Source organism: Xyrauchen texanus, chromosome 1 (assembly GCF_025860055.1).
Source record: "Xyrauchen texanus isolate HMW12.3.18 chromosome 1, RBS_HiC_50CHRs, whole genome shotgun sequence".
Lineage (NCBI taxonomy): Eukaryota > Metazoa > Chordata > Actinopteri > Cypriniformes > Catostomidae > Xyrauchen > Xyrauchen texanus.
In genome coordinates, this window is record NC_068276.1 from 31210604 (window position 1) to 31226061 (window position 15458).

The following is a 15458-nucleotide window of genomic DNA, read 5'->3' on the forward strand; positions in this document are numbered from 1 at the left end:
TTACATGGTGCATGCTTTTGGGAGGAATTTTGACTTCAAACACAAGTTCTGTCAAGGTCTGTTAAGTGAGTAGAGTGGTGAATGTGTTGTGTTGGTAATTACTTGGCAGCCCTTTTAATGCCTCTCAGCTCATACACAAACACACACACACTTTGCTCAGAGAGTCATTATAGATGAGTGAGAGGGAAGGGAGGGAGTCTGTCCTGGCATCACTGCAAGGCTCTTAGTGCTGGTTGAATGAAGGCGAGTGCACAGGATGCTTAATTGGTCCACTGTGTACGCATGTGTGTATGTGACTGCATGTGCATATGTGCAAGCATTGGTGATTATTATGATTCACAGGTGGCCACAGTGGTGGCCTCTTGCAGGCCTGTCCAAGCTTTGAGTTCATAACAGGGCCTGGGACAAAAGACAGAGATTCCAGGACTCTTTGTCATTGATTGTGTTCAAATCCTCTGACCTTCTTGCTCGTATCTTCTCTGAACCCACCTAGATCTTAACACACAAGTCCCTGTAAATGTAAATAAGCTTTATAGTATTGATGTAAAGATCTCACGACTGTATTTAACACATGCAGAATGGTGAAATTTAGGATGCTGAACAATACTTGCTGAATAAAACTATATGGGTGTATTGCACCTGCACGAGGGGCCAGTACAGTATCCATACTGATTATGGAAAAACTAGAATACTGTATGTAAAAATGACTACTGATTTTGAATTTTTATTCATTTGAGGCTTTCACAGATTGTAATGGCATAATAGTATCAATATTGCACTAAAAACATTTGCTAGCTGTTCATATCAAATATTCTTATCAGATAATGGAAAAATTCCTTCAAACATAGATATGCCCTTAGCATTGAGAATGCAGTCTCCCCAGGCATTTTTCCTCTTTGTTGACTAAAGGACCAAAAACATGTTGTAACAAGAAGCCATGCTGCAAAGCGGCATGTAGCATCAAGATTTTCTTGATAATAATACTGAAATAGCTTGTCAGACAAGAAGGCATTAGCTTTTAAGCCTTTAAGGGTATTTTCTGGTGAGATCATCTCTCTGTAATACAGACCAAGCAAACGGCAGAGAGAGCGAAACAGAATATTGTGCTCTGACAGACTGATATCTGTGCTGAATGAGTCAAAACCTGACAGGATATATGGTATGAGATATATTAGGATATGCTGTGTGGTTGAAATGCACATTTTTGAAGTTTAGTCATGTTTATCTAGCAGAGATAGTTTCTTGAAAATATAACTGTCAGATACAGACGCCAAGGCAAAGCATATGAAAAATCCTTAATTTTAAGCGAATGTTTTGTGTGTGTGTGTGTGTGTGTGTGTGGGCATGTTTCTGTGGTTTACAAGGACACATTTTTAGGTTACAAACTGGTAATTACAAGGGTATTAGGCTAATGTGGTTTATGAGGACATTTCTAGTGTCCCCATAATTTAAATATCTTAAAAAACATTTTACATGATGTTTTATTGAAAATGTAAAAATGCAGAAAGTTTTTTGAGGGTTAGGTTTAGGGGTTATGTTAGGGTTTAGGGGTTATGTTAGGGTTTAGGGGATATAATCTATAGTTTGTACTGTATAAAAACCATTATGTCTATGGAGAGTCCTCATAATGATAGGTAGACCAACATTATTGTGTGTGTGTGTGTGTGTGTGTGTGTGTGTGTGTGTGTGTGTGTGTGTGTGTGTGTGTGTGTGTGTGTGTGTGTGTGTGTGTGTGTGCGTGTTTTTGTGATTTACGAGGACAATTTTGTAAGTTACAAACTAGTAATTACAAGGTTATTATGCTATAAATGTGATTTATGAGGACATTTGTAGTGTCCCCATAATTCAAATCGCTTAAAAATCATACTAAACAATGTTTTATTGAAAATGTAAAAATGCAGAAGGTTTTCTGTGAGGGTTAGGTTTAGGGGTTGTGTTAGGTTTAGAGGATAGAATCTATAGTTTGTACAGTATAAAAGTCATTATGTCTATGGAAAGTCCTCATAATGATAGGTAGACCAACATGTGTGAGTGTGTGTATGTGTGTGTGTGTGTGTGTGTGTGTGTGTGTGTGTGTGTGTGTGTGTGTGTGTTTAAATTCACTCACATTCAGGCAACCGGCACAAAAGTTGTTGGGGGGTGGGGTCTCTGTCCTTTTCTGTATATCGCTGCCCCCTCTGGCATATCGCGGTGTCATTTTGTGGTCCGTTCTGCTTAACGTGGCGGCTCATTTCAGTTTATCATGGGTCATTCAGCAATGTATGCCAGAATTATTAGTCCAGCTCTACCGGGCGCACATCATTATGGCCCGGCCACACCCTCCTCCTCGTCACAGTCAGTGACTGAACTAAATATCCGAGGTGTCAAAGCAGGCTCTTTTCCTCACAGGCTGAAATGCGGGTGACTTCAAGTGGGTGGAATTTCCCAGATTATACTTACAAAAAAACAAAGCGTGACATTCTCAAGTCTGTGTTACTGCCCTGTTTGAGAGAGTGTCTCAACAGAATATCTATTTTTACTGAGACACCCTTCACATGTATTTGATGAAGCTCGAGGGTCGCACAAAGATAAAAACTTTATCATAGTGAAGTGCCTAAGCTATTAAACATACTGTTGCTGTGTGAATAAAGCCTAACCAAACTGAAATAATGACTGTTTTTAAGATGAGCTGTTCTGTGAGGTGTGTAGCCTACATGTTTGGCACTGTCACGGAGTACTGCCATTACTGCCACTGTAAAGCTAATCACCCTACTGAGCCTGATTGTGAGAAAATATAGTAAAATAAAAACATGGTGAAGAACAGCCATGTGGAAGTTTCTCCATTGGTGGACACTCATTAGCAGGCCTAAAGATATGCAGTTGGAATGTGAAGTTTACTGCTGATACTTTGGCATACTAATGATGGCTTACTTGTGTGGCTATTTTGACTGAAGATTTGCCTGGGGCCTTTTGGACTGCTCCATGTGTCTGTGTACAAGCAAGCAAATGTTAAAGGTACAGTAGTTCACCCAAAAATGTAAATGTATCATTCTATTACTATTATATATTCTATTTATCATATTATAGGCATTTTTACTCACCTCCATGTTCCAACCTGTGTGTTTCTTTCTTCTATGGAACACAAAAGGTGAAGATTGTGAAGATTATCTCTCTTTAGGTGAGAGAGGACTGTTGCTGTCAAGCAACAAAATGAAAACAAGCAAACAAACAATCAATGGCATTCCTAGTCATTAAGTAGAACTGGGTACGCTAAGTGCAAATAGCGATAGATGCTATTTTCACTAAGTGTAAAAAGCAACAAAAAGCAACAAAAAGCATCTTCTTTGCATTAAGTGCAATAGTGTTAGATGCTATTTGCACTCTAGTGTAAATAGTGGTAGATACTCTCACACCCCTGTTTAAATACTAACATAAAGTATAGTGGCATCACTGCACATTTGTATTGCGTTTATTTGGAGTCCCACAGACACCCTACACCACCCCCTAACCCTATCTTACAAAAATTAACCATGTTTTTTCTACAGTAACAATTGTATCACCATGGAATTTTTCTAGTAAAATCATAGTAACCACAAAATTAAACATGGTTACTATTAACAACATGGTACTGTAGTAACACCATGTTTAGTACATCAGAACTATATAGTTTCCAATAAAACACATGGTTACTACAATATTACTAAAGTAAAACCATGGTTAATTTGATCCGGATCAAATCCTTCTCTCAACTCCCCGACATCACTGTGACCAAATCACTTTGAGGAATCTCTTTTATTTATTACTATAAGTAGTTGTGGAGTGGAGGGGGGCGGGGCCGGGTCGGAATATCGCGCGCCCGGTCCCCAATCGGCCTGATGAGGCGCGCGAGGGATAAAGGCGGCCGGTGACGATTGTTCGAGAGAGAGAGAATTACGGGCATGTCCGCTTGTGTGTTTGTTTATGTTGTGTTTTAAGTTTCTTATTAAATTATTATTTATGTTGACAAGCCGGTTCTCGCCTCCTCCTTGCCCATCCTTTAACTGTTTTACAGTAGTATTATAGGAAATATTAAGAGTAGAGACATGGGAAATGTATGTCAAGAGGTGGAATTCAACCCCGGATCTCCAGCGTAACAACACACGCATCTCCTCATTACACCCAGAGCTCCTACAGCTGCACAGATTGTCATAAAATCCTGTGTTTCCAACAGACTATAGGAGCGCAAATGGTTACTTTGTTATCCAATCTCTTAATCCACTAAATATCGAATCCATTAACCAGTTTAATGTCTCTGCCCCATCGCAAAAATGTAAATATGCTCCCCTTCATTTAATCAGCAGTTGGACCCAAATAAATCTGTCGTGACTGACTTGAGTTTGGACTGAGCATTGGTGGGTGGAGTTAGTATAATAAACCTCTGCCAACCAGATGGGCTATTTGCACTTAGTGTAAATAGCCACTCCATTAAACATACAATATTGTTCATTGTTAGTTCTTAATGATGTTACATTACTAATTTTTTATATCAAACTGTATTAGCATATGTAAAAATTGAAAACAATCCATTGTTTTTATTCATTTTATGATAGATGATAGATAAAAGCTTAAGCGGATTTTCATTCACAGGAATGAATCCTTGCAATTATCAGTTTTTATTAAAAATATCTAATTTGTGTAAAATGTCTCCAAATGGATATAACACGTTCTTGGATTTAAATGCAGATGAATGGAGGATTCTGTGTTCAGAGCGTCAAGCGCCCCCTGCAAGAATAAAATTCACAAGACAGTCTGTGGCTGACAATGTGCAATTTCAGTCTGTAAGTCTGTTACCCACACAAAACATTCCTATGAATTTAGAAAACTTTAAATATATCACACGAGACACATGTGGAGACATTGAAGATGTTAAAAGTGTACATAGAAATGATCTGCTGATAGGCAAGTTTTTCATGGTGAAGAAAGCAGACGAGCATTTCAGATGAGCAGGTGAGAATTGTAATTTCTGAAAGGATTATTTTTTTCTTGAACATTAACCCTAATGCTTTTTCTAAATGTGATATGATACAATGTATAAATAATTAAGAGTATGCATTGGATTAGGGATGACACGATTATACAGTTTTATTATTAACCGCAATTAAAAATATCACAGTTAATTTAATCGTAGAATCGAGAATCATAATCGACGCAACAAAGTCTGAATTGTTGGAATTCCTGAACATGAAGAAGGCCGAGATATGGTGAAATTCCTAGCTCTTTCCGGGTCTGCTAGACATAACAGGCCATAAGTTTAAATCGAGCGAGTTCACAGAGTCCCGGCTCGGAGATCCGCTGAGGGAGACAGGGCCGATCAATTCTGGACAAATTTCTGAGATAATCTGATAAAGATCTTGTGTTACGTGAGGCAAGGAGTAAAGGAAGGCTTTCTTGGAAGAACCACAGCATTTTCTTGTTCACAGACTTTGCGAATTCGACAAGAGAGAAACAGGATCGATTCAAGGAATGCAAGAAACTCTTACATCAACAGAAGGTCACTTTTGCTCTGATGTTTCCAGCCACACTGAGAATAGATATGAAGGATGGCTGCTAAATATTTACATGCCCACAGCAAGCGATGTCCTTCATAAAGACAATCAAGTGAGTAAACCATTTGGTGCTTTTCATGTTGCTGCCTAGTGGGCCTGATTGAATATACACTTGATTGTCTGAGGAAAATGGGTGCTTTTTTTGTTTCTTTTTGTGCTGGTTCTGCATAGTGGCTGTAGTTTGTTTTGTGGAATAACACTCCCTCATGACAGTTGTGGATGCCTCCTATCGGCTGGAGTATGTTTTGTGGAATAACACTCCCTCATGACAGTTGTGGATGCCTCCTATCGGCTGGAGGTTGTTTTGTGGAATAACACTCCCTCATGACAGTTGTGGATGCCTCCTATCGGCTGGAGTTTGTTTTGTGGAATAACACTCCCTCATGACAGTTGTGGATGCCTCCTATCGGCTGGAGTTTGTTTTGTGGAATAACACTCCCTCATGACAGTTGTGGAGGCCTCCTATCGGCTGGAGTTTGTTTTGTGGAATATTTCTTGCAGGGCATTGGAGTGATTAGGACATGGGTTGCACTAGTGTAACGACTGAATGGACCGGCTCACTAAACATTATTTTAACTGCTCGAGGAACTGAACGGCCCCCTTTTTTTGTGTGCCGGATCCGCTAGTGGCTGGAATTTGTTTAATAGAACATTTTCTGTTTGTAATTCTGTCTCACAAAATGTATATAGAAATACTAGACTTGATCAATCTGACGGCAAAGTTGTCATAGGGGCTCTTGTAAACGTACATGGACTGTTGAGTTTAGAGGGATGGATCCCAGTTGGCGCTGTCGTGCGCAAGTTTTTTTTTTTCTGTTTGTTTGGTTCTGGGGGAAGTTCGGGATTTGATTGTTGCACTAATGTTGGTATGTGATTTTTATAATTTCGTGTTTGACACACAATACATTTTTTCTAATATGTAATAATGTCAAATGTTAATATGAGTGGATTGTCTCTCTCCACGTGGAATGTGAATGGTTTGGGGCACCCTATAAAAAGAAGGATGGATATTTATTTTCTTAAACGTAAGAAATATGATAGAGTGTTTCTTCAAGAAATGCATTTTTCCTCGCAGGAAGCTGAAAATTTTGGGAAGATTTGGGGTGGACATGTTTTCTTTAGTGCTGGCTAAAGTAAGAGCAGGGGAGTCATTACATTGATAAGTAAACATCTACAATTAAAATGTCTCCAACAGATTACAGATAAATTAGGAAGAGTCATTATTGCTTTAGCTGAAATTAAGGGGCAAAGTCTTAATTTGGCTAGTATTTACACACTTAACGCTGATGATTGGGTCTTTTTATATATCTAGAAGGGATGTTGCAAGCAATGGGCACCCCTCATAATATAATACTGGGAGGAGACTTTAAACTTTTGATTGTCTTGATCATAATGAAGCATAAGTGTGTAAGCCCCCTAGAGCCAAGGATGGATTACCGACCGGGCCAATGGGGCCAGTGCCCAGGTGCCCTTGATTACCTTGGAGGGCCCTGGGCTTAAAGGTTGCATGATCCAGTTTGGAGAAACTGCTTGAAAACCCATCAAAAAATGAAAATAAACTTTTTTTTAATAATCCGTCCCTGCCTAGAGCAACAGTGACTCTTCCCAGGATCTGTAAAAATCTTGGTCTTAGAGATATTTGGTGGTGAGAGAATGTTCGGGGGGAAGGGTTTAATGTATATAATTGAATCCGTATTTTATGTTATGTTTGGATGATTTATGTATGGAATCAATATCAACTGTTAATAACAAAAAAAGATACCACTTTTTGTAATGTTTAAGCATGCATTTGTGTGTAAAAAAGTTGCATCTAACATAGTCGTCATTATTTAAAGCATTGCTTCTGTACAAATTCAAAGCATTCAACTATAAATGTCAGTTCTAGTCATGATCGGCCTTTAAATTGCCTTCTGTAAGCAATGTTCCTGTTAGTACGCATGGTCCACAGGTTTATTTGTAAAGTGTTGTGGACAGTATTTAGAGTATGTTGCCGATTCTTTATGTTGGGATGTCTGACAGACAATGGATTGCTTTAATAAACTAATGCAGAAGAAAAAAACTGTTTAATGCCGTGAACTACATGTTGTGCAACCACAATAATCGTACATTTATGCACTTTTGAAGCCTTCCGGTTACATTAGCTCATCACTGAGCTCGGGATGCTCCTAAGCGGTGTTGTGCCCTAGATTGGAGCATCCCTTATTACCAGTGTTGGGTGTAATGCATTACTAAGTAATTAAATACTGTAATTAAATGACTTTTTCATTGAAAAACATGTAAGTACTCTTAATTTTCAGTAATTTAATTACAGTTCTGATGTTATTGTGTTAAATACTGTATAGATGTTAAAATGTATAATGTAAAATATTTTCTAATTTAATGCAGCCCCCGTAAATTCTTTGGCCAGTTTATGAATATTTTATTTTATTTTATATCATTTATTTGATTTTATATCATTTATTTGAAAGAATTAAAATAACTGTTTTATGTCTATCCTTGTATTTTTCATCTGGCCGATATTTTTAGAAAGTAATTATTTATAAATAATGCAATTACTTTTCAGACAGAGTAGAAGATGTAATTAGTAGTTAGTAAATAATTACTTTTTTAGAGTAACTTACCCAACACTACTTATTACCTTTTGTGTGTGTGTTTACCAGTTTTCTTATTATAGGGCTTCCCTTAGCATCCACATAACCCCCAGAAATACGTCCACTTAGACGTTTAGACAATTGTTATATGATATGCCTTTTTTGCATCTGTGCTGTTGCATAATAAGAAAATTTGCATTTAATTATAAAACCAGTTAACCGCAATTTTTTTCTCATATTTGTGCTCACTGTTGTGCTCTATTCTGATTGAGCCACTCGTTCCCTACTTTTGTTCACTCATTATTACCCACAATGCACTCTAAGTTTGAGTGTACATTCAATGTACACTCGACAATGGTTAATTTCCCACAGTCCACCACAGGGAAGACGTAAGAGCGGGGAGATTACTGCTTCCTTCACTTCTGCAATGTTTTATTTCATGCTGAATGTATTAAATAAATTTTTGAGAAATCATTACTTGATAAAAATAACATAATAACATATAGAGAGACAAAACATACAGATACATGTTAAAATGTTCACTTTATTTATTTTTTATACAGAATTTCGCCATTAAGCTGAATAATTCTTTATTTACTATATAATTGACTGAGGTGATATTATTGTAACTCAGGAGACTGCACATAGTGGAAATGGTAATTCTATGGATCATTTAAATATTCGGTTATAACATGTAGGTTATGATCATTTGGTCGGATGATGGTGAGATACGCCCAGAAATGCAAAAAAAAGTACATTTATATTAACATATATATTAAAAATAACAAACAGAATGAAGATTGAATGTATTAATATATTATTTAATAAGAATAACAAGTAAGGCCCAAGTATTTTAAAAGTTAATATGCGACAGCCCCACTCATTTCATGACACATTCATTCACTCACTGCTGATATATAGTGCAGTCACTGCCATTCACGATACAGGAAATAGTGAATGAGTGAATGATTTCAGACACAAAGTGAGCCGTCCAAAATATGCGCCTCACAATTCACACTTTTTTACTTACCCCTTTGAACTATTCATTGAAAAGTACCAACTCAACCAAATTGATTAATTCTCGAATCTGGCATTGGAAGTACAGGACAAACATGATTGCTGAAATATTTTTAGGGATGTTGTTTCTTGGGTCCCTGCTTTCTAATCTCCATCATAAAGATTTACTGGGACACAGTGGAATTCTGCAAATCTTGAGAGCCCCATCACGAGCCATGAGAAGGGGCCCCGCCCACAAGCGGTGACATCAGTTTGGAGGAGTTGTACCAAAGTATTTCTAAGAAGTCAGTTCACTATCGGCCATCTATGGAATGCTCTCGGGAGGTTTTTTCTAGTCATGCCAGTGCAGCTCCCATCTACATGAATGGAGAATGACCACAGACAGTGATGTAATATTGGGCTATATATCCCTCTTTGTTTTGTCATTGATCTGCTAAAATTCTGTTCAGGTTTCTAGATTGCTATTATTGAGGAAGTGTAAATACGGTGAGCTGCAGCAAGTCTAGTGTGTCAGAGCTGGAAATTTGAATGTTAAAACGTTCAGTAAAAATTTGACTGTGACATAAATGAGAGGGAAGAATTCGGAGCTCTGTTTTAAACACTCTCCTTCACATTACAGGAAAGCAGTTAAGGCAGGTAGGCATATATGTTAGTGTTTGTGTGGAGAACAGGACGGAATTTTTTGTTATTCACTATAAAATATTAGAGCCCTCTTTATCTCTTTGGCTGCTCATGAGAGAAGTAGTGATTTGAGAACAAAATTATTTTTTGAGTGAGATCTTTTCAATTAATCAATTGGTTCATGTTACAAAACTCACTGGAAAAAATTAACTCTTGAAAGAATGACATGAGGGCGAGGAAATAATTACAAAATCTTCTGGTAAACAATTCTTTTAAAACATGAATTGTAGGTTGCTTTGTGTACAGTATGTGTGTGTCTTTTGCTTCAAGAGTATAACCCTTTGTTTATATGTGGGATTGAACTCACTACTCATTCACAACTCGGTGCAGAGCAAGAGGAATGCTGTGTATGGGTGGTCAATTAGTTTACAATTTCAGCTGTGACCAACTGGCTTACTGCATAGAAACATTGGACCCTTTCCATTCAACGATCCACGCCACTTCCCGAGCCAGACTGAGTGTGTTTGTTTGTGTGTGTGTGGTAGAGAGGGAAAGAGCTTTGTAATGGGCTTCCAGCCCCGAGCCCCTCAAAACACAGGATACGCATTCTTATTTTTCTGTTTAAATAATGGGCCTCAAATGTTAGAGGAAAACAGCTGGAATTGGCTATACTTTTCCATTGCTGACTCTTCTTTTTGTGTCAGCATCATGCTAAATTCAGCCAATTTTCTATGTATTACCATTTATTTATGTTTTTGTAATTTACTGAAATTGGTTTAGGCAGTAAGCATCAGTAGCAATAGTAGTGCTAGTTTAAAAGTACTACAATAGAATAACAGTATCAGGAGCAGTAGCAGTTAATGCAATGCATATGATAAACATTTAATTATATTTCACTTAAGCTTCATGCTTGCCTCTATCTTTTTCCCCTATTTTCTTCTCTCTGAAAGATGATTCTGAGCCAGTTGCATTCTTTCTATTCCTCCACTGTGTCTGAAGGTAAAAGAGACACATATGGGATCTGGCCTGTATCTCCAGGCTGCTGTGGTGACCATGAGAGAGATGTAGCACAATGTCATCAGCCCGACAGGGGCACAGCAACTGCTGCTCCCACAGCCCACTGAAATACCTCACCGGCCTTTAAAGAGCACGGCAGCATGTGTCTCTTGTCTAACACTGAGCTAAAGCCCGTGTGAATTCCTTGACGTATGCTCAAATATACACAGATGAGCTCCACAGCTGCTCTTTAAGGGATTTAGATCATAGAAGAGAGGGCAAAAGTGTGAGCTCACAGTTCCTATTAGCATCTCATGTTTACTGATGCATCCCATCAGGGCAGGAGTACAAAATTTGGTCCCACTGATATGCTTGTAATGAAACATTATGTATTTGTTGTGGAAGTCATCTTTTAGTCATCTATGATTCAAGTTATCAAACTGATCCGGGAGCAGTGAGAAGTGATTATCTCTAGATGGTTCTGACAAAAACTCTAATGCGTATAAAGTAGCTTTCACCACCAGAGGGCATCACAACACTCATTATTGCACTGTGCTGTTTGTCACACTGAGTAAACTGTAGGATTTCCTGTTAGATCATTTAAGCACAAACATCGATATTTGTCTTTTTAATTAGTTTATTACTAAAATAGTTTTTTTCTGAAAGGTTTGTTTCATTTACAGCTTGCATATGTTGTATAAAGAGCTGACAGATGTATGTTTCAGGAGATTTCATTTAGCTAAAGCGGACACAACGAATTGAGCCAACAGTGCTGCTTTGAGCTCCCCAGTCAGAGAAGTTGTTGTAGTCCTTCTTCTCCAGAACGAAGTGCACTCCTCTGAAGTTAGGCTCCTGGTACACCACCCAGCTGTGGTCACAGAGAGAGATTTGAGAAGCAGTCAGTATGTAACAAATGATTGCAGAAATATGAACAAAACATTTAATACAAAGTTTACAGAATACATTAACATTACTCACGTTCCGCCCATTACTCTGATGGAGGATGCTCTGTTAAGGCTGAAACGGTTCATCAGATTGGGAATGTCATCATTGAGCTCTGTCTTCTTACCAGAGAAACCGGCCCTCTCAAACAGCTGTGCACGGGGAGTGTTGTTGTCCTAGCCCACCAAACACACACACACACACACACACACACACACACACACACACACACACACACACAACACAAGAGGAGAGACTTTTAGATTGGCGGTTCATAAGGACATGCTTGGGATCATGCATGTCACTTGTATCTGTGGAAATTTCACTGATTGGTGTGAGAGAAAAAAAACATGTTTGTGACTTATGTTGGGAATAGTACTTTTTAACTCTTTAGTACTATTAAATAAAATATGTGATTATGTGTAAGCGTGTCTCACCTGTTTTACGGCACGGACAGAGGAGATGTGGTCACCTTGAGCACACCATTTTTCAGTGCAGTTGTATTCCCCCCTGTCAGACATGTCCCACAGGTACTGACGCCCTCTGAAGTTCTCATGTTCATATCCAACCCATCTACACATGAACACACATACCACAATTGAAATTGAAAGCATATCACAATAAACAATGGAGTAAATATACACACACACACACACACTACTTGTTAAATGTTTTGAAACACTTTTTTAGAATAAAACACATTTTAGAATAATAGTAAAGTCATCAAAACTATGGAATAACATAAATGGAACTATGGGAATTATGTTGTACTGTATTATAGACATTTGCTTTTAAGCTGGTCTCTGCTCCTCTACATCATAACTTTGCACTCAAAAACCCATATTGTATATTGTATATACTCACATATTTCTATATATATATATATATATATATATATTGCTATTTGCACTTCTGGTTAAATGCTAACTGCATTTCATTGGCTCTGTACTTGTATTTTACACAATGACAATAAAGTTGAATCTAATCTAATCTAATGTTGTGATTAAACAAATGTTTTTGACTTCTTTTCTTTATTATTTGGTCCAAGTCATCAATTAAAAAGCCTAAAATTGTATTTAATTTTTGTTTTATAATGAAATAAATTTATATTGTGGCACAATTATATTTTTGTCTACAAAACTAATTTCAAACATTTAAGCATACGCCTTCAGATCAAAAGATTTTTAAGATAATGAGAAACATTTCAGTCAAGTGTTTCAAAACTTTTGACCGGTAGTGTATATATCCCAGTGTTTAAATTAATCACAGTGTGAAGTGATTATTAATGTTAAATTTATCAGTGGTTAAAGGTGCACTCGGTTAAATGTTCTGTTTAAGTTTGCTGCCACCTAGCGGTGTAGAGCAGTATCATGCAAAAACAGAAGTTCTCAGTTTCCAATGTCATGGTAAAAATATTCTATTCACAGTCAGTCATGATTCATTTATTCCACGAATGAAAGCAGCAATTAGTGGGGATTACTGAGGAATAGTGGATAATATTCGGCTAGTCATGTGATCTCAACATGGCGACGCTCATGAATGTGCGCCCAGCTCTATATGAAAATAAAGCAGCTTTTCCCATCTAGGACTGATATGACTTTTCTTAATATCCTGTGCACTTTATTCCTAACATTGTTTTTTTTTTAATTACTGTTCTACTATTACTATTTAAAAGTTTAAAAATGAGCAAAAAAATTACTGAGTACACCTTTAAATAAGTTGTTCTGTGTAGTGATTCAAAAAAAACTGTTGTGAACTCACGCTCCACTCTCCACCTGGACAGAATTGCATCTGTCAGGAAAGTTTTTCTCACTCAGCTTCTGACAGTCAGAGGTCAGATCCAGTCGTCGACCGGCAAAGTTCCTCTGCTCAAAAAGGGCCACCTTACAAAACACACAATGCAATATCACGTAACTCTTGAAAATATATACATTTTAGGTTCCATTCAAAATTTTTATTAAGACAATGTGCTTGAAAAGAAAAACTAATATTTTTATATTATAAACTACACTATCTGCACTGAAGAAATAATGCCTTTTAAAGTCTTTTTTATTTACTTTAAAATATTTTCTTAATGGCTTATACTAGGAGCACCAGTAGACTGTGTGAGGAGCAATATTCAATAAAAAATGAATGAAAAATGTCTTAACCAATCAAGTAGCAAATTCAAAGTAAACAAAATTCCTTAAAACTGAAATGCAGTTAATTCAAACTAGCTCTTACCCTCCCACTGGACCCATAGAAGGCACGTTGGAGCACAGACCCCAGCTTGCTAGGGTGAATAATAAAAACACTCTTAGTACATTTTCACACAGAGAACACAGGAACATTGTTACAACCAACAATCAAGCAATGTCTAAAAAATATGGCATGAAAGATCAGTAAATTGGTTTTATGAACTGTTTTTTTTTTTTCCAAGAGTATGACCAAACTTTTAAATTAAATGTTAATTTTATTTGTTCAATAACTGGGTAAATTAGAGTGAATCTATGTGTCAAACAAATCAGTTTGCCAACTGAAACATAACAGTATATTAGCTTTCATACTATTTCAGGAATCAGGGCTGTCATTATGAATGTAATCTGAAATACACATTCATTCCCTTCTCCAAATCTGATACTGGTCTGAGTTTTGAGACTTTTATATGACTGCAATGATTAATGGAGTCCTCTTATAGGAGGTGCAGATTTGGTTGAAACTCCAACCAGAACATTTGGTGATGATTCCCTTAACAAATGCACTGCAAACATACCTGGTTTGTTGAGCTAGTCTGGGGACTTTAGTAAAGATGTTCATGTCAGCTCGTCATGGCCACTAAGACAGTCCTTAAATACAGCATGTAGATAGAAACAGGGAGTGCTAGAACGCTCATACTCTTTCAGCTGCTCTCTCTGTAGTGTCCACTGTATTGATATGCTAAACACATACAGTATACTGTTTTGTCAAACCCTTTAGCTATATGTGCAAACAGAATCTCAAATGGACTATACATGTAAATAAAAAAACACACATATACATGCATAGGACATGCAAGAGAAAACATGTGCACATGATAAATGAATATACACTGAAAAATTCTGCTTATTATGGCACTAATACACACATACACAAGCATAACACCGCATACAGACACACATTCCGTTAAAGAAAGAGTGCAGTGCCAACACTTTCTGAAACAATTCAGCAGTTAAAATACAATATAGCATTTTGCATGTTGTAACTGTATTCATGTTTGAACTGAGGCAGCTATAGAAGTGTTTGAAAGCAGGCCCCACTCACAATAAAGGTTTCTGTGGACACATGCACATGTACTGTGGAGGTCTATCTAGTTATAACCAACTATGTGTTTACTAGTTTTAATACTGGTCTGATTGTAATAGTTCAATTATCATATAAAACAGGAACCAAGGAAAACATGCTAATAACAGGTTGCTTGTGATTTATATAAACTGTAGACTGTAACTCAATGTAATGTGTAAATGCTGTAATTTTCTCACACATTATATACATAACAAATAAATGAGTAAGTTATCGTCTGACAGTGAAATATCACTGAAATATTTTTTCAATTACTTTTTCCAGAAACTGAAGGTGCACTTATGCTAGAGAAATTGGCATTGCTGATTCAATGTCCATTCTTTATTAATAAGTATACAGTATTGGTTCAGAAATGTTGTTGGTTGGAGTACTGTCAACATTTTTACTTTATTCATAGAATAAACTCGCCC

The 15458-nt window shown here is 37.1% G+C and overlaps 1 protein-coding gene across 1 annotated transcript; it reads right to left on the reverse strand.

The window, feature by feature from the left end:
• Positions 1–11413: 11413 nt before the first annotated feature.
• On the reverse strand, positions 11414–14584 carry LOC127649062 (gamma-crystallin N-A-like). The gene is made up of 6 exons (XM_052133972.1): positions 14483–14584; positions 13954–14002; positions 13492–13613; positions 12168–12303; positions 11767–11906; positions 11414–11656 (listed from the first exon to the last, which is right to left on the reverse strand). The coding sequence occupies exons 1-6, from the start codon at positions 14524–14526 to the stop codon at positions 11524–11526; spliced, it is 624 nt and encodes a 207-aa protein (XP_051989932.1). The 5' UTR covers positions 14527–14584; the 3' UTR covers positions 11414–11523.
• Between the last annotated feature and the right edge of the window lie 874 nt (positions 14585–15458).